This window comes from Hippopotamus amphibius, chromosome 9 (genome assembly GCF_030028045.1).
Source record: "Hippopotamus amphibius kiboko isolate mHipAmp2 chromosome 9, mHipAmp2.hap2, whole genome shotgun sequence".
Taxonomy (NCBI): Eukaryota; Metazoa; Chordata; class Mammalia; order Artiodactyla; family Hippopotamidae; genus Hippopotamus; species Hippopotamus amphibius.
This window is the reverse complement of record NC_080194.1, coordinates 89,459,111-89,479,693: the sequence shown is the minus strand read 5'-3', so window position 1 is coordinate 89,479,693 and position 20,583 is coordinate 89,459,111. Positions and strand designations below refer to the sequence as shown.

General features: G+C 38.4%; 1 protein-coding gene across 5 annotated transcripts in view; it reads left to right on the top strand.

The window, feature by feature from the left end:
* The first annotated feature begins 4,563 nt into the window (after positions 1-4,563).
* Positions 4,564-20,583, top strand: part of ARHGEF12 (Rho guanine nucleotide exchange factor 12) — a 135,480-nt gene continuing 119,460 nt past the window's right edge. For all 5 annotated transcript variants that reach the window (XM_057696023.1, XM_057696020.1, XM_057696021.1 and 2 more), the window contains exon 1: positions 4,564-4,841. Coding sequence is in view for 3 of the 5 variants with exons in the window: in XM_057696020.1 (XP_057552003.1) it covers positions 4,810-4,841 (32 nt within the window). In the remaining 2 variants the exon portion in view is untranslated. The remainder of the gene's footprint in view (positions 4,842-20,583) is intronic.

Sequence of the window (20,583 nt, the reverse complement as noted above, 5' to 3'; positions counted from 1 at the left end):
GTCAATAGTCTGTCATCTGAGGTAGGAAAAGCGAGAATGTTAAGTGTAGAACAAGGGCTTAGGAATCAAGATTTCTTCAGTTCTTTGAACTAATTTGGCTACTCACCTGCCAGATCACTTGGGCAGGTCACTTGTTTACTCTTTGCTTCAGTTTAAACCCTTGTCAATTAAGGGAATACCACGTTGAGTTTCATAAAGACAGGTGGTGTTATATTAATGCAGGTCTTTAATGTAGGGCTTTTATGGGAAAAACAGGGAGTTTTATTTATTTGTTTGTTTTTTATTTATTCATTTGGTTGTGTGGTTGAGACCAGTGGTGACCGAGTAGCTCAGCTGATAAGCAAGGCACGGGGCTGTTGCAAAGTCAAGGCTGGAGGTGAGTAGGAAGTGTCAGCCCATTTGATGGGTACTGGTAATCCTAGCCTAATGAATGGTCTTGAAAATGGACGTCGTTGTCCAGGCACGACCTAGTGGTTGGAACCGCATGAGGTCATCATTGCTCTGGGAAAAGCAGCTTTAAAGGCATGTTAACTGTGGGTCTTTTAAAATGACTGTCATTTGGTTAAGGAGATTTGCTGGACATGAGAATAATCTGACAGTAGCATCTCCATCTCTTTTTTCCTATGATCAGTATCCCTGAAATGCTGGTTAGCTTCTTTCCAACAAAATTGTGGTCCAAGTAGGATGCTGGGGAATGCTGATTTTAGCAAAAGTCTAAGTTAAAAAAAAAAAAAAAAAAAAGAGTGGCTTGGCGAAAAAAAGAAAAAGCCGTCTCTTGAGTTTTGGCACAGTGCAACCTGTCCTATACCAGACAAATGAATAGACTTAATCTGGTACCAGTTCTTTTCTCCTTATGCGTCAGAATTGAAGGGATTGCAGACCTTGCTCTTTTAGGGGAATGTACTTAGGTTTCTTGAATTTCGAGAAACCTAAGTAATGATCAGGGAAGGAGAATCCCTCATTTCAGCTTTTCTTGATGTTGTAGCTGATAACTCTGAAGGAAACTTGCTGAGAGAAAAATGTGAAACGAAGGTGACTCAGCAGTTAAGATGCTGAGTTTGTACATGACAGGTACATGAAGGGCTAATTAACTTGTGGTATAGTCAGACATATGAAGTACTCATTTGCATTTAGATTACTATGTAATAATTATTAACACCGCTCAAGAAAGATTTATATTTCAATAAGATTTGTACTAAATTTTATAAAAATAAACAACCTTTTATCAACCCAGAGTCTGGCTTTATGTCTTTGTTGTGGTTCTGCCAAGAAGCTTAAAAAAAAAAAAAAAGGCTTTTGGCCTGCAGAAAGGGTGACCCACATTTATACTTACCAGTAAAATACTCCTTAGCTCCACTGTTCCCTAATACTAAGGCAATGATCTACATACAGAAAACAGTTTGCCAAAAGAGGGAGGAAGAACTTTCTTATTTTGCCACCTGTTTGAGCAGTTGCCTTGAAAATGATGATATCCAGCTGGGTCCATGAAGACAGGGCCTTCAGCTCTCCTTAGACTCGCTTCCCATGCCTGGAACAGTATTAGACGTATAGTAGGTGCTCAGTAAGCAGGTTGAAAGAATGGATGAGGGCATGAGGATGTAGTTTAGAATAACCCCCCACTGGAAAACCTTCTCAAAGAGTATGCACAGTGGATGGTGTCACCAATGTCATTTTTCTAGGTAAAGGACAAGTGTCCCTGGGGGCAATGCATTCTGCCTAAAGTGATGTGACTCTTCTGAAGGTATTCTATACACATACTTTAGAACAGTCTATAGCTACCAACAGCTGTAAAGAGGCTTTCAGTGACATTTTTTACCATTAGAGCTTTGTGCGTGAATATACAGATTTTCATCATTAAAAAAAAATAGCTCTGGAGTGAATAACCACTGGCTTAATTAAATCCTTTGCTTACCATCTTCTGAAGCTTTCCCACAGCAAATGCCCTTTTTGCTCACAGCTAGAACTTTGGGTCTGTTTAAGTTTGGAAAGATCTTGAAAGCAGCCTGCCAAGAGGTTTTGCATGCAAGGAAGAGAAGGTGAATTAGGAAACTTTCCCAGTTTGTTTTATTCCTGAAGCTCGTGTAGTGAGGCATTCTTGAAGGGAAGAGGAGAACTCATTTTTAAAATGCGTGATTTGATGAGTCATTAGGTACAATTAATTTGATATCCACACTAAAATTATCAAAATAGGGCAAAAAAGATATTTAGTATGTTTAAGAAAGACGAAAGCTTGGGGATCAGGTTTGCATTTTGGTCATTGTTTATAGATCGATGCAACTCTTTCCAGTTATGTATAGGAAATGTGCGATTTAATTAAGAGTTTTCAGGATATAATTATCATGTTAGGGTACACCAGCAGGTGGCAATGTGTCCTGGTCTGATCATTAGGAAAGTGGCTTGGAACCCTAATCTGCTTCTATTCTTTCCCAAAATAAACATTACAAAATTAGCTGGCTGTGCCCTGAACTTAAAAAAAAAAAAAAAAAATCAAGCAATAAAGAGTCATCTTTGGCCTCTGTTTATCTTTTTCTTTTTCTTTTTTTTTTTAACCCAGTTCTAACGTCAGCCTTAGCTCATGCATCTATTCAGGGATAATGATTCTTTCATGCACTGTTGCGGATTGATTTTTAGAAACAGCATTGTTAAGAAGTAATTGTTTCCCCTCTCCACATCCACTGTTTATTAGATTGGCTTTGCCACCTGATTTCCACAAGAAGGCTAAAGACCCTTACCCACCAATACAGGTTTGAACTCAAAAGTCTGAAAATAGTTGGATAAAGAGACAGCCACTTCAGATGTTTGCAGGCGGAACTGAAGAAATATACACGGTACCTGAATCGCTGCAATCCTTAATTATGCAATCATAAGACTGGATGGATATCTAAATCTACCTACCCAGTAAGAAAGAAACATATATTTGGGAACTCTTAAAAGAGAACTGTAATGCTATTTACTGGATAAATATACTTCATTTTCGGTCCATAGCAAGCTTAAGTCGCTGTGGAAAGCACCATGCTTGCTCAATTTGGCAAATAATACATTTCATTTTGCCAAGGCAGAAGCAGCCTAAAAGCAACATTACACGAAGAAATCCTGGCTCCAATTCCCAAACTCTGTCTCCCCAGCCTTATAGACCTCCATCCTCCAACCCTCCGCGGGCAGCCAACACTTGTGCGCGGCAGCCCCTACCCTGGGATGAGGCCAGCAGGTGCCCCAGGTGAGCGGCCAAGGCCGAAACCTCTCTTTGCTGGGGTCTGTTTCACGAGAGAGGAGCGGGGTTCGGGCACCCGCACCTGAGTTCACTTCCATCGGCCAAAAGCAGTCTATGCGTGTTATCGGAAAAGGAGAACAAATATGCTCCCTTAAGGAATACAAGTTTCTAGGACACGGAGGTGCATGATTTCCAAAGAGCCTCTCATCCTCAGCTCCTCGGGACTGGGGGCGTGCTCTCTGGCGGTCTCCGGTGAAAGCCGAGTTAGTGCAAGCTAGATCCTAAAGTACTGATCTCCGGCATTCACGGGGACTTGGGGACAACGGTGGGTAGGCGGGTGGGACTCCCAGGGCCCGACGGTCCCCACCTCCCTCCGCCCCGCAGAACTACTTTTTCGCTCCCCTGCAAAAGACTCCGGCGGAGGCGTCCGCGCGGGGGCGGCGCGCACCCGCGATCGGCGCGCGGGGGGCGGTGCGTGGGGCGGGGAGCGCGGGACGGCGCGGGCGGCGGGGGCGGCCCCGCGCGCCGCGGAGGGATCCCGGGTGAGGCGGCTTCCCGAAGTCTGAGGGGAGGAGGCCAAAAAAGTCGACGGGGGAGGGGAAGAGCGAGCTCGCGCTGGATGCGGCCGGGGCCGGGAAGACAGAACCGGAACCGGAACCCGTGCGCGCGCCTGAGACGGTCGCGCGGCCCCCACCGCCGGCGGCCTCCTCAGCCCCCTGCGCGCGCTCTCGCGAGGGCCTCGGGACCCGGCGAGCCGGCCCAGCGCTGCGAGTCGCCGCCGTCGCCGCCGGCCTCCGGGGCGGGTGCTTCCAGGCCGGGTCGGACGGGAACCTCCCGCCCCTCCCGGGAACCGCCGCCTACCGGCGCGTCGGGGAGGAGCCGCCGCCGCCGCCGCCTGTGCCGTCCGCGGAAGAGCCCGGGCCTCCGAGGGATGGGGAGCAGCCCGCGGCGCTGAGAGACCAGGTTCCTGTCACCTCCGGCTGCGGGACCCCTTCCCCCGGCACCCGCGCTCGTCCCGGCGCCCGGAGCCTGGTGGGGGCGGCGAGGAGGACGAGAGGGGTCCCCCGGCCCGAGGCCATGGAGCCGCGCGCGCCTGGCGCGGGGCGGCCCGAGACGCGGCCGAGGCTGCGGCCGAGAGCGGCCGGCAGCCCCAGATAGAGATCGGAGCCCAGCGGGCCCGGCCCGGCGCGGGGACTTGCAGGCCCCCGAGGCCCCGAGGAGGATCTGACACCCAGCCCCGAGCCGATCCCGTCCAGTCCCCGGAGGGACTCCCGGGCCCCCTTCCCCGAGGCTCGCCGACTTCCCTCCGTGACGAAGTTTACTCCTGTGCCTTCCGGAGGATCGCTCCCTAGCTCTAGAACTCGCCTTCTGGCGGACTTGCTGGGCTTGTTTGGGGAGATAACTTGCTTCGCTCCCACCCGCATCCCCTTTCCTTGACCCCTTCCAGTCGGACGTTCTAGATGACTGAATGGAGTTTTGAGTTGGACTCTTGTGTCCCCTACGGAGTCGGGCCTGATCCCGGAGCGCTGGGGGTGGGGTGGAGGTGTTACTGTAAAATGCAAGTTGGATAAAAGGAGCACCTCTCGCCAAGGGCCCCAATGAGTGGCACACAGTCTACTATCACCGACAGGTTGGTATGAAGCTTCCCCTACGCTTAGCCTCCCTGGATGGGGCCCGTCCTAGCAGGAGAGGCAGTGATCGCCGATTGCCTTTGCCCAGGGAAGTTGACAGGCATCCGGACAGAGGGTTGTTTCCGAGCTCTGCAATTAGTCTGGGGTTGCTGCCAAGTTAGCCGGTTGATTGACTTTGGAAATGTAGGTGTTTTCTTTTTCTTTTGGGGGGGGGGGGGTTGTTTTGTTTTGTTTTGTTTTGTTTTTGTTGTTTTTCTGGAGAGAAACTTTTCTCCAGATTCTCGGAGCAGGGGTGGCTAAAGCCACGATTGTGTTTCTCAGTCCGTAGTGTGCATTAGGATTCTGTACTGATCTTGGAAGCAGAGGAAGGTCATTTTGGGTGAAGGTCAGTGCCCGAAGTCGGCCGGGGTATTGATGCATCATCAGTTTTACTCCTGGCCTGTAGTTCTCTAGACCCTGTTGCATTTTAGAACTTTCTGTTAGCGACCTTCATTCTAAGACCGGCCCATGATGATTTAAGAATTTGATATCCTCGAAGCATTGACTTGCACAGTGTTTATTATCTAATAGTTTTCCAGAATGTTGGAATTACTGGTAAATCATAGGTTCTTGGTGGGAACAACATCAAGTAACTGAAAGAAGGCGAGGGAACATTATGGGTCTTGGTTTTAATTATTGCAGTTTTAGGATTTTATTTTCCAGAAACATTTGCTTTAAGAGGTGTAAAGCCTAAGGGAATTATGTAGTAGAAGCTAGCAGGTGAATTTGTTGAGTTGGGTGAGACCAACACAACCTTACCTGTGTTGCTTGATGGTAGTTGGTGAATTAAGCTAGACCATTTGTGGTTTAAGTGGAGTTCCCTTACTCTTAAGAGTTATTCTGTGGAATATTAGGTTAAGTGGTAAAAGCACATTTCTTTACTACATTTTATTTCTCAGTTTAATTATGACATTGTATCCAGACCCTAAGTTTCAGTCAGTTTTTTTTTTTTTTTTTTTGGTCAGCCTTCAAACTATTACATCATTAAAAAAAAAAAAGAGCAAGTAACTGAAGTAAGGGACCAAAGAAAGCACTTCGATGAGAAGCACAGCAGTAGTGCTCCTGCAGAAAGTAGTTGAATTTCCTAATAAGAGAGTTCACCCAATTGTAGGACTCATTTGTTGATTTTAAAAGGGCCAAATTCCATTATCATACCATAACAGCTACTCCAGAAACAGAATTTCCTGTTCCTGTTGATGCTTTCCAGTTATCACGTGAATGTTCACCTAAAAGATTCCATTAAATATTTAAACTATTTATTCTTTGTTTGTGTATTTTTTTAATGCATTTAATTTTCATCTTCTCTGAGAGTACATTTAACATGAGGAGCAACAATGCTTATCTTGATTTCTTCTAGTTATTCCCACTCCTTTTCCTTTCAAAGGTGTTTTGCCTCTGAGAAATCACTTTTATGGGTATGTGGGTAATTGTTTTCCTGGTTCATTCAATTCTTGCCTTCTCTTTTGACCCTGCAGACAAGTCTTAATAGGAACTAATGTGTTGGTAGTTTTCATTGCAATAGTTAGGCGTGTTTAATTTTGTAGAAACAGAACCCAGGGTCACCAACTCATTCCACATGAAAATCACCTAAGAGCCCCCAAGTAATGACCTTTCTTCTTTTTTGCTTCTCAGAGATTTTCTTCTTTTCATTATCTTGGAAATAAAATCTTCGGATTTGTATCCTTTTTATAACTTAGATGAGATATAAATATACAATAAGCATGCAGTTAACTAACGCCTGTTCTCTGCCAGGCACTGTGCTAGGCACAAAAGATTAAAAGATGAGTATTCTAAGATGAATCTGCAAATTGGTTTGGGTATTAACATCCTTGAATTAGTTCAGGTGCTGCCTGGTTTCACATATTTTTTAAAAGAAAAAAGACTTTAAAAGCCACTTAATTTAATGTGCATTGCTGAGACAATATGGATTCGTGTTTCTTCGAAATTTACTGCTAGTTTTTTTCCCCCTACAAGATTTATTCTTATGTGACCATTACCTTTTCTTTAAATATATTCTGTAAATGTCAAGCATCCATTGGCTCTTAGGAGAGTAGTTGTCCTGATTTGAATATATGTTGGGGTGAAATCTGGAAGTACTGGTTTAGTGTTATTTCTGTGCCAGGATGCCTTATTAAAGTTATGAGTATAGAATAGCTCCTAGCTTCTTCTCAGCCCTACCTACCAAATCCTCTTTTCTCATTGTCTAACTCCAGTGCACTGTAGGTACATTTTGCCAATTCTAGAGCTATTGGCAAGTTAACAGTGCCTTTTTAAAGATCCTTTCAAGTCTGAAGTACTGTATGTGGCATGGCTTTGTTTTGTAGAGTGTGCAGACCCACCAGGCCAGCTGTGTGAGTTAGAGTTCTTTCATTGTGGTGCTTCTGACTACAGAGTCTGTCTGTCCTCAGTTGAAATCAGACTAGCTGGTTTTGGGCGTTGTTCTGTTTTGCAGTTTGTGGCAGGCGACACATGGCTGAACAAGATAAGAAGGGTTTTATTCTTGTGTTAGGGACGTGCTGGGGCTGGGATGGAATTCAGCTATGTTTAGGCTCTGATTGGTCACTTTGGATACTCAGAACTCTGTTATATCCTGTTATTATTTTGCACTTAAATTAACACATTTGTTTACTCCCTTTTTTTCCTCTTTACCCTCTACTCCTCAGGCCCTTCAGTCCCCCTTTTAAAGGTGTAGTTATCAATTTAAAACTCAAACTCTTGTGTTCTTGGTAGCTACAGCTTTTATGTGGTATATCTGAACTGTTAAAAAAAAAAAATCTAAGCAGCTTGTGAACACCATCCAGTGTCTTGCTTTGTAGCTTCTATGAGACCTATTTTTTCAACTTTTAGAACCCGCACTTGAAAAGTGGTAGAAATATTCTGATTGCTGCTCCTCAGTTTACATTGATTGCTGTGTTAAGTCCTAAAATATATCCTAATTGCTTCTAATCCTCCTAGATGCGTGTCTCTCTCCCGGAGGTTAGGGGTCCTGTGGCAATTGGAATTTCTTCTGAGTGATAAGAGGAGAGACTGCTTTTTCAGTGGACTGAGTAAATTATTTCAGGCTGTGTTCTAGAACAGTGAATTTTCAGGGACAATACAGGTAGGATTTTGTTATAAAGGCCTTTGTTGAAATAAATGAACCTATGTCTTGTCTAGGATTTGTGGATTTTGTTGTTTTTGATTTTTATAAAGGTTTTTAATATATTTCCTTTTTTTTTTTAAGCGCTATAAGTTCAGCTTTAAGCTTGTTTAACTGAAGCAAGTTTTTTGTTCTTTGGTTTTTTTGTTTTTGTTTGTAAGCAGGTTTTTAAAGTGAGTCTGGAAAGCTGTGGCTTTATATGCATTTACCCAGTAATTAGCGTTTTCATTCATGATACTTTTTCTGCCAGCACTGCCATATAATAATGCTTTTGATTAAAAAGCAAAACAAAACAAATTTCTGTATGTGTGCTATTTTCAAGGCTGCCTGAGTCATCTGCAAGGTGAAATTATCTGTAACATTCACTTATAAAATCAGTCATTTGATAAATACCGTATTGAAAGTGGGGACCAGGATCACAGTGCTAGCTTTGTATTCAATTTTATGTTGTCTTTTCTTCTAGTTGTTCAGTTTAAAATCCTGATTCATACAGGTATGCAGTAGTACATTCACTTGTACAGTTTTACATGAGTCAACATGTACAGTCCAAAGTAAATTTTTTAAAAAGTACAGGGCTATAGTCTTCCAGATAAATGGCACATTTATAAGATGTTTATATGTATTCAGTGAGATGACAAGAGAAGCTTTATTTGAATCATTACAAAAGTATGTTAACCTGGTAATTCCACTTAACACATTGGTGGTTTCCAGTAGTTAAAATGTAGCATAGAATACTGAGTTAACATGGAGGATTTTTTAAGCATTTCAGTTTAGAAAATATTTGAGGCACTCATTGATGAAACTCATAAATGGTGGATTTTACATATTTTTCCGTGGAGCATTGTGATTGCAGGGGAGACAGTTGGAAAATCTTTGAGTAAACATAATGTGGTTGCCTCTTCAGAAAGCCATGAGTATGAATTGCCTACCAAACTGATATGGGTTATAGAAGCAGCAGGATATTTTAATGGTTTTCCAGAGGTAATTGGAGAAGGCTTTTACATCATGGTTGTTTAACAAAGTTACTAGAAATGTTTCTTATCATATAATTGCTTATCTCCTAGAAATTGTCCATGCCACATTTTCAGAAACAGGGAGCTTAGCTTTGTTAAGTCTCATCCATTAAAACTTGGTTTTGATGATGTTCTAAAGCTTCATTTGAAGACATGCTCCTTTTCCTTTTAATAATTAAGAATCTTCAAAACAGTGGCATTTGAACTGCAATTTTAAGATAAGCAAAATTATGAATATTTTGTTTCCTTTTGAGTGAAATACCCTGATGTATGTAATGATATCCTATGGTAGTGTAGTTCTTTAACATTGACGTTTTCAACTCAGGGTGAGGCAGATCTCATTTACATTGTAGGCAATTCATAGCATTTAGGTCAAGATTATAAAACTGGAAAGGATAGACCCAAGATCTGACCTAGATTTTCTGGCTGTCAAGTCCCCCCCCCACTTTTTGCTTTAAATTATTGTCTTTCTATATGTATTTTTTCTGTCCTACTGCCTTTGTAACTTTCCAAGCTGACTAAGTCATAGTTGGATTTTTCTCTTACAGGATACTTTCTAGTACCTTATCCATTCTAATTTTAAGTATCTCTAGAGGATAAAGCTCTCGTCACTTCCTCCGGAGACTGAACAACAATCTGATAGATCTTGTAGTCAGGAAGTTTTTCCTGATCTTTTAGCACAGACTTTTCTTTTATGTTGTCCTGTTACTTGTATATACTTGCTATACCAGGCTAAATAATGATCTCCTCCCATTTTATGTTTATGTGACTGTAAATGTCTCAGATAGTTATCCACCGCCCTTTCCTTCCCCCTACCCTTATTCTTTGCTTAGCCAAGTTGTATGTTCTGTTGATTCGTGTCTGAAAATCAGCCTGTTCCTGTTAATATTTTATTAGATTTTCTCCAGTTGCTCTTCTAGTGCAAAATGATTGTTTTCAGTGCTGTCCTACTACAAAATATGATAGTCTATATTTTATCTTTACCCATGTTCTAGAACAGCAAGTTCCAATTTAGCTTTACTGTAATTCAGGGGTCTTCAGTTTTCTCCAGGCATAGCCCAAAAGCATGAGTAAAGAGATTCTCAAGATCATTTTAACTCAGTTTTATTTTAGATAGTTTTTTAGAATGGATGTGAGAGATGTCACCATCAAAAAAAAAAAACCAAACAAAACAGATTTATACAGACAGCATAATTAGCAAATCAACTAATAAAGCAGTTAATCATAAAAGTCTTGTTTTACGAAGTGATTCTTTCAAATATGAGTGCCCCTAATGTAACAAGTGTTATCAGTTATGTGACAGAAGTGTAGCAAACAAATAATAAGCCATCCTTGGTTGAAAATTAATCAGAAATGAAGATGAAACATCTCTGAACTTAGAAGTAAGTGAAGAGGTGTGATGGTAACTTTAAAGTAAAATATCTGTTACCATATGGTGAGATACATCTGTAAATTGTTATTCCTTTTTTTCCCAGTGGTTTTTCAGTCTTATCTTAAATTGTGTCATTTTTTCCATTTTTTTTGTGCATGTGTTGTTTTACTTTATTTTTTCCTGTTATTTCCACATATTAGTGAAAAGAAATAGACTTTTAATGCTTAATATAGAAATAATGTTTTACTTTCTTACCACTGTATTTACAAGAATTGTTACTAATGATAAGTAACGGAAGGAAAAAGATATTTAAATTATATGATATATATTTATAAGATTATAGAGCTCTTGAATGTTGTATTGGTACAAGTTTATCATTGACACTTAGTTTAAAGTTATTTAAATTGATGTCTTTGTTCTTTTGTGTTTTGCTAGTGATTGTGTTTCCTGAAACTTTAGAATTTTGGAAACAGGCCAAAATTAGGGCATTTTACTTTCTGTACTTTAAGAATATCTAGAGTACGAAGATAGCCATATAAGAAAGACGTTTTTAAGAGAGTTTCTAACTCCAAGATAAACTTTTGAAACTAGTACCTAGAGTAATTTTCAGCTTTTTGATTTTGCAGAGGTAGTATATGATGATGCCAAAGGTCAGAGACTTTGCCTAAATTGCATAAGCATACGTTGCTGACTTTGAGTAAAAAGAGAAATACACCTTTTTCCTTACTAAATAAACATGCACCAATGCAGCTGACAGTTTAGATTCATACCAAAACAGGATCTCTTACTAATTCAAATGCTGAATCCTGGTTTTTGAGATCATAATCACATGATAGGCCTGGTGGCTTCCCAGTGTTGAGAGATAAGCAAATCCAATGGCCAGTGAAAAATTAGATTTCCTGTTGTGGGACTGTGAGTGACAATTCATGAAGAAATTGGAAATGTATAAGAAAACCTGGCTTAGTTAATGTTTACTCTTAGCCACTTGTCACACTGCTTTTTCTTTTGATGCCTATTGTAGGCATTTAAAGATATTGCTCTGAGACCACAGTTTTGGTTAAATATTACATTTAAATGCTGATTTTAGGTTCACACACTCGAGCTTAAGGAGGATTTTGCAGGTCTTCTGTGGATTCAGAAAATATAGGTTGTTCTGTTGGAAAACTGGAGACTTCATCAGCGTCTGAATAAATTATATGTGAAATTGATCATGTAATGCAGAAAGTGTCTATATCTTGTCCAGAAGAGTAACAAGTCCCCCAAATACACTTATACATTTAAATACGTATAAGATACCTTGTGAAGGTGCTTAGACATATCCTTCCATAGATTTTAGATGGGTTATCTGCCTGTATTCCAGACACAAGCTGATATGTTGTGGTTGCTCTTATACTGTCTCTGTGGTTTACTCAGAGGAAGTGGTTTTTGTGGGTAAAGGTCTGATCTTTTCAGAGATTGTTGGTGGCACAGGCGCTGTCAGATTATTTCCTGTCTTATTGGCTGTTTGGGCAAGACCTCCTCAGGGCAGGTATTGCTGAAGGGGTATTTAAATATTTTGTAGTGGCAGGATAGATGGTGATAATGTTGTATAATACCTACGTCTCAGGCGATATGAGGGTTAAATTAATGTTTGTCAGGTGCTTTGGGATCCTAAGATGAAAGTGCAGACATGTCCCTAATCATATTTGCAGGTTATTGCTCAAATTTAAGTAAAAACATAGTCATGTAGTAAAGCATTACTTTATTGGCTTTGAGACTTCTGTAACCATTCAAGTGTTGTTTAATCACCACAAAAGTCATGGTTAGAGTTTTTTCCTTTTCTTTTTTCTTCCAATGCTTTTAAAAATAATTTTACCGTACATGGGTTAACTTAGTGGAGAAGATACCTTGTCTATAGTTAAGGCTTGTCTATGGTTAAGGCTTATTAACAAAACTTAACACCTAGAGCGAGCTTCTTCACCAGTTTAACTGGCGTACTAAAATAATGTAATTGAGACAATTTCTTTTGAGATTGGTACCCCGATACAAAACCCTGTATTTACTTTGCTGAAACCTTAAGATGAGCAAACTGATAGAATTGCATGTATTATACTCCTAGTTTTTTAAATTTTGTTTTCACATTTCACCTTTGCTACTTTAAAGAATTAACTGTGAATGTTTTATGGGGAAAGGCTTTCTTTAAAGCTAAATTGCAACTAATTTTCAGTTTCCTTAAGGGTAGGAGGGTAGTTATTCATTTTTAATCAATTACTATCTGCTTTATTACATTTTTATTAACTTTTACTACTAAAAAGCGTAAGAAAGAACAAAAATAGCCCAAATTATCCAGCTATCCAGCTGATGTTGTTCAGGTTAAACACACACACACACACACACACACACGAAAATCCAAGTGATAATATGATATAATAATATATAAAGTCTCCCTCTGATCTTAGCCCTATCCCTATATACCCTCTGGTTCTCAGACTCTCTCCTCAGAGGTAATTATAGTTAAATTTTTGTGTGTGTCTATCTTCCTAAACATTCTTATAAATATACCACCCATCATTTTAATACTCTTGGTACCTAGCCTATAGTAAGTTTATCTATCAGCTTTTGCTAGGTTATGCTACATAGCAACACCTTCAACTGTCAGTGGCTGACAACACTGGTTTATGTCTTGCTTACATTGCATCTTGTCAGCTGTGGATTGGTTGTAGCATTTTTGGAGCCTGGCTGAAGGAGCAGCCCCTGTCTGGGATATGCCATTACTGTGACAGAGGGAAAGAACAGGAAAACTGATGCAAACATATTGAATACAATGGCTTTTAAAACTTCTACTCAGGCGAGGAGTACATTATGTCACTCGTGTCATTGGCCAAAGCAATCATATGATCACACTCATTGTCAGTGGGTCAGGGATGTATGCTCCTCCCACAGGTGGCATTGCAGGTCACATGATAATGGGTGAGGCTGTATAATCCTCTTTTTTTTTTTTTTTTTTTTGTATAATCCTCTTAAGGAAGGAAAGAGGAGAGCAATAATATAGTCTACTACCCAGGGTGTTCAATAAATGCTTGTTAAATGGGTCGTTTTGAATCTGTGAAAGTTTTTATTTTTATGGAATATTTCAAACGTATACAGAAGTACAGAGAATAGTATGATAAACCTCCATGTTCCCATTGTTAGCATCAATAACTTTCCGTGCATGGACAGTCTTGGTTCATCTGTTTCCTTTCCCTACTTCTCCACTGGATTATTTTGAAGCAGTTGCTGGATATCATAATTTCACCCATAAATATTTCACTGAGTAACTCTGAAAGATAAAATCTGAAAGTGTAACTTCTTTTAGTAAATTCTTACTGCCTGTTTAGTTGGAGATAATGGTACTGTGGACTGACAGGTGTCAGGTAGGAGAGGATGTTCATGGAGTATATCTAGAATTTGACAGCCGGAAAGTTGTTTTGATTTCATTTTGAGTATTTCTGGAGGAGGCTTAGAGCAGAATGTCATATATTTTTCCAGTACCTCCTTTTTTCTACTTTAGAGAGAGAGAGAGAGAGAGAGAGAGAGAGAGAGAGAGAGAGAGTGTGTGTGTGTGTGTGTGTGTGTGTGTGTGTGTGTGTGTGTGTGTGTGACAGAAGCAGGTAATTAACCTCTGGAAAAAATAACATTGCAACAGATTTGATTTGCAGGAGGTTTCATTTCTCACTGAGCCTCTGTTGGAATGACGCCAATTGAAAGGAATCCCAGCCCTTAATGGCTCTAAGTCTTCTGGGAGTTCCCAGTGAGTGATGTTATTTACTCTGGAGAAGAATATCAGAATCATTTATAAAAATTCTGTATTCACTTATGCTATTTGCTGTGCAGAGAAAGATCTATCAAATCTTTAAGGAGATCCCTAAGATGATATAAAAGTAAGAAAATGAGTCTAATTTTAGTTTAGAAATAATTAAATTCACTCTCAATTGCTCAGGTTAGTTCATCTGAGGGCCTTTTTAAAGCCTCCATTTGACTCAAGACTTCATAGATTTTACTAGCATATAGTGTAATACAGTAAGTTTACTTCTCGTTTCTGTAGTTATGGGGTAATAGACATATTATGGATCTAGAATCATCAGTTTCACAGGACCTTCTTTGGGGAGAGGGTATTGTGTAACAGTGGGAAGCAAATTAAACAGATAGAATCCCTTCTTCAGTTTGTAGATTGGCAGGTGACAATGAGGTGATCCAAGAGAATTTATACAGACTAGTGAATAAATAAATTATTGTATATAACGATGAAAATAATTTATTTTAGTATAGTATTATCTAATTATGTTTTCTTAACTGGCTTCTTTCACTGTGCATAGAAGCACTTAGATTAAAGTGGTCTTTCTAGGTATCCAAGTATTTTAGTTTTCCTTAAGTTATAATATTGATCTCATTTCAGAATCCATGCAGTGACTGAAGTAGAAAATTGGCTATCATTGACTTGTAGATAAAATTTTATTTAAATTTGAGTTTTTCTTGGCATTGGATTGATTCTGCCTTTGGTTGCTTGGGGCAATACAGTCTATTTTTAATAAATAAACAGTTTTTTTTCCCATGGAGAATAACTCTTTGACTTCCCTTTTGTTCCTGTTAATTTTCTGTAGTATCATGATTGAAAAACATTCATTTTCAGAGATAATAGTTTGTTAGTACCTTTGTCAGAATAATATACTTGCACTTTGGTTGCATTTTAGTTGCATCTGTTAATTGCACAGTTTGAGGAAAGGTTTGTGGTTTCTTGTTACTTATGTGTTTCTTGTGTATTTATCCATGATGGAAATCCTTGAGACAGTGTTTAAAGGTAAATTGGGTGTATTAGTAAATGCATGTGAATAGTGAAAAAAAGAGAAGGTTCTTACCATGCAATTATTGCATAACAGGATACAGGTATAATTTGTTTCCAAAAAAGGAATTAATAAGTAAAATATATTTATGGATAAATATTAGTAATTATGTTAATTTTGACTTCCGTGGCAGAATTCTTTTTGAGACTATTGTCTTTGTTAGAGATTAAAAGTAGCTTTTAAAGGGAAAGAGATTTTAGCTCTTAATTATACATATATTTTAATTTTAATTTTTTAGGCTTTGTAAGAGAGAAGTAGTAAAAGGGAACTAAATGAGGATGATGTAGAGAAAAGAGCCTGGGTTTTGGTGTGTTACGACTTGTTCTGCTTGCAAGTTGGGAGACCTTAGGCAAATTTATGTCTCTAAACAACAATTTAGTTTTCTCATCTGTAAAAATTGGAATAATATCACTTACCTATAGTGTTGTCATGAAGATTAAATGAGAATGTGTTTAAGTAGATTAAAGAGGTCAATAAGTTATAATAGCTGTTACTGTTTAAACCTCAGAAATTAGTTCGATTTTCCTACAACTTTGATCTATGCATTTAAAATGATTTTGAATTCATATGTATTTGCTGCTACTACTGCTGTGAAAGTGTTTTTTCCTTGCTGTGATAATATTCCCTTTCTTTATAGGCTATTTTTAGAATTAATGTGTGTTTAGAAATGGGGAATAGACTAAAGAAACAGTTATTTCAACTCAGACTGGGAAACAACAACATCTCTAGTTACAAAATTAGTAAGATTTTTTTAGGATTGGCTATCAGCTTTTAAATCTGCCTTTGATCACTCAGAATTTGTCCAGTTCTGTCTTGACAACATCAGTTCATTTGTTTATTCATTTGTTCAGTAAATATTGAACGCCTACTCTGTGTAGGTCATTGTGTTGGCAAAGTTATTTTGCGTTCTTGCTACCTGCTGATTTACATTTAAGAATTAAGAGATTTACCTGTAAGAGTGATATCCATTGATTAGTGCTGAAGATTAAAGTGAGAAGTCATGTGTATTTTGGGGAAGTAGTGGTATGAAATCATAATTAATAGTTAAATTTATTTTTTAAATAAAAAAATTAATGCTACTCTTTATCACCATACTATCTTTTTATGTTTCGTTTTTATTTTTCAATTTAATTATATTTTGGTGAGTTATCTAAGATGAAAAGGGCATGAAGTAGGTTGAAACTTAAGAAGCTTTTGCATAGAAGAAATCACATTTCATTGATTAAGCATTGCTTTAGTCACTACTTGAAGGGGAACCTCTCTACTTGTTAGCTACCTCTTTGAAGGTGGTAGCAACCCATTAAACCTGTACTTTGTCATCCAGTGATAAATATGGTGATGAGTTGATCAGTGGAGGATTCTGGAAGCTTCAGTAGTTTGATTAGCAAGACAATGCTTAAATCATGATGACCTTTTGCTGTAATATTTTACACATTAGAAAGGTGGCAAGGTGAAAAACGAACATTTAAAGTTAGATGAAATTTTAGTCTTATAAGGAAATTTAGGATGTGGTAAAGGATTTTACATTTATTGAGTACATACTAAATGCTGAGCATTGTCCTAGGTACTTTCTGTGCATCATCTCTTTTAATCTTCTCAGCTATATAAGTCAAATATTATTGTTCCCATTTTAAAATAGAGAAAAATGAGGCTCTTAAGACCTTCACTACCTTACTCAAGGTCACATAGTTTCTAAACAGAAGAATTGGGATCACATTGTTTCTAAACAGAAGAATTGGGATTATGACTCCCATGCCCATTTTCTTTTGGCCTGCTGGTCTCAGGCCTGCTTATACTGTGATGGGCTCATCTGCATCAGTCAGTGGATATTTTGAATCAGTTGGATGAAACCCAGAAAGTGGATTTTGTCTTCAATAAAACATTAACGTGTTGTCTTTACTTCATAATTTCATAACTATGTTTTATTCTTTTTACTCTTAATCACCTATTTATTTACCTGTTCTCCTTTCCAGAGGGATTTTGTCTCATTTACTCTAAAAAATGGCTACGTTGTATTTTGGTTTCTTATTCATTTTTTAAAAATATATACATACATCTGTAAACATTAGACTTTGTTGAAGCCTAATATATGTTGCTTTTAAGTCATTTTCCATTATAACTCTTCCAAAGTTCTTTTAAGAAGTTTAAGGCCCATCTAATACAAGTGTGTGTGTGTGTGTGGGGGGGGGGGGTTCTTTTTTTGTATTATAGGCACACAAAACAGTAAGATGTGACTCAAAAAATTGTTATACTGAGTACATAAGAGAAAGAAAAGGCAGCAAATGAACGATTTTAATAGTAAGTGATTGGGCCTTTGTGAAACAGAAATGATATAATCAAGTTGGGTTTAAGTTTTTTCTTAGCAAGAATCTATGTTTGGTTAAGTGATAATGGAGATTATATTTTCTTTTTAAAGATTTCTTGTTATAGTAGTGATTTTCTCTTCTTTATCATTTAGTTTATACTTTTCTACCACTTAAAGATATATTATCCCTTTTATTCTAGCTCTAGATTCATCTTTTGTGCCATAAAACATTATTACTTTTAATTTTCATTTCTTCTTTGTGAATGATTTTTTGTTGTTGTTACTGAAAATTCTGTGGCACGAATCGTTTTAGTCTAGTCACTCTATGCCATAACATTGGAAGAGAAAACTTGCTTAAGAGAGAGTTCAGTGTGTTATTTTTTAACCTAACTCTTTTTAACTGTGAATTGTTTTCTTGCATTTTCTTAGTAACCCCAGAGAATCTAGAACAGAGATAGGCAGATAGTTGGTTTAAAAAAGAAGTTTCTAGGAAGAGAAAGGCTAGAGAATTCTAATTTGAGAATTTTACTAGGGTTTAAGACTTACACAGAGGCTGCATGCAAAAAGGCAATGCCCTTTAAAGCATTCTTATGGTTGTGGAGACTTTATAGCCCTTAGGGAGATCTACAGACATCCGCTATGCTGAGTTCTGGGAAGCTACTTTTTCCCATGCTTGCAGCCTCCCTGTGGGGTAAAGTTCTGTTAATTTTGCATAAATATTTACCATATCTCATTTTAGCCAGCATTGCATCCTCACACTGTTAGCAATAAGGAAATCTGCGTATCCAGCTTGAAAAGTTTGTTGTCGATATGACTTGTCTTAGTTGTTATCTTTGAAGGTTGATGAAGTTAAGAGTCAAATTGGAAAAAATAATGAGGAGGTAAACGACAAATTCAGTCGATAAATAAAATCTATTTATTATAGAAATATTTGCCCATGCTTATTTTTCCATATTTAAAAGTAAGAAGGTTATTGTCATACGTACAGTATGATTCACTTCAATCTCTTCACATCTAACAAGTCAAATCATTGTCACTTTCATATATTTTGTCTGTATGATACTAGAATAATTTCCATTCTCATTTACTACTCTTTTACAGTCGCTTCCTCATTTAGTATCGGTAAGCTTCCATTTATTAAGTATAATTCTAGGTGCTTTACAGATATTATATTTCATACATATAACAACACTACGAGGCAGATGTTATTCCTGTTTTACAGATGAGAAAAACTTAGATTCAGAGACATTCATTGGCTAGCCCAGTATTTACCAGTTAATACATATTTGGGACCAGGTTTAAAACCCAGGTCTTCTGACTCTTGGCTCATTGTATTTGGTGTTGCACATAATTTTGGGTAACGATCATTTCTGGGAAGTGAGAATCCAGACACAACTAGAAAGTATGAAATTCAAATGAGAAGTTTCAGCTGAAGAAGGTTATTTATTTAGTCTCTTATCTTTTAATGTAAATTACAGCAGCAATTTCTTAATTGTGTTCCAGGGGACATCCAGGATACTGTCACAGGAATGTAATTTTTTGTTTTGCATAATTTTCTTAAGAACCCTACAGTGTCTCAGGCACTCAAGGCGAAAGGTAGAATGTAAGATGGAATTACTTGAATTAATGTGTAATCCTCAAACTTTTATTATTTAAAAAAGGTCCAATTTATTATTTTAAAAAGGTCCAGTCTGGTTTTTCACTCAAAAATAGTTCAGTATTTGCAGTTTCCTATAACTTATCCTAGGAACTATCTATATGACTACATTTTAGATCTTGTCATTGCTTGGAAAGATTCGACTTTCAAGTTTTTGTGTTCTTCTACTTCTTACCTTCCACTCCTCCTTTTCCCCCATTCCCTTCTCTAGGTGTCCTTTGCCGTCATTGTCATCACTGGGCTTCTGATCTCTCCCATCTGAAACCGCATCTGGAATCTCTCTCTTCTGCAACCTTTTAGTTTCCTCAACCTTTTATTTATTTCTGATTGAGTCCCTTTGCCATTCCCTGTTGTTTTCTGACCACAGAATAGATACCTAAGAGATTTCCTGGATTACTTACCAATTTTCTTTAGAGTAGCCTAGCAGAAGTGATTACAAAGATGATACCTTTTACTTTGACCTATCTCACCCTTTCTTTACCCACCTAGGAGATAGTAACTTGTTAATCTCTCTATCCAAAATACATTTATTGATAAAAAATCATGTAGTAGGCACTGTAACATTTTATACGTAATAGTTTACTTAATTCTTACAATGACACTGTGAGCTAATGGGCTTTATTATATAATCTTCATTTTGCAGGTGAAGAAACAGAAGCTCAGGAAGTTTAGGTAGCATGCTTAATGAGTGGCAAAACTGGGATTTTGGTCTTAAGCTTGTCTGTCTTCCCAGCCTGCACCCTTAACACTATGCTGTACTGCTAGGTAGAATCAGCATTGAATTGGGTACTCTTTCTGCCCTTTAGGAGCATCTAGTCTAGTAGAAGGAGACAGACATGTAGGCAGCTAGCTGCACAAGGTGCAGTGGGACTTGAGAAGGATCAATACTTTCTGGATAGATCAGAAACTCGAGATAAATACTTCCATTGAAATCTTAAAGATGGGTTGTAGTCATCAGGCAGGTGAGGAATAGATTATTTCAGGTAGAAGCAGCGCTATGAACAAAGGCACAGAGGTGAAATAGCTCACCTTTTCTAAGAACGCATGTAGTTCAGTTTGACAAGAGCATGGAGGTTGACTACTGGCACAACATTTGGTAAAGTTTCAGTGATAGGAGGCTTCATATTATTTTTATGCCATTCCAAGGAGTTTGGGTTTTATCCTCTGAATTGTGGAAAGCCTCTGAAGGGGGTTAATCAGAGGGGTAATACGATCATTGTTTTGTTATAGAGAGATCATTTGGGTGGCAGTGTGAAGACTTGATTAGTCTTGAGAAGTTTTAGGGGCAGAGATAGCAATAAGGAGATACCAGTATTCATTTTTCAGTAAATAGAATGAAGTACTGAAGTTGCAACAG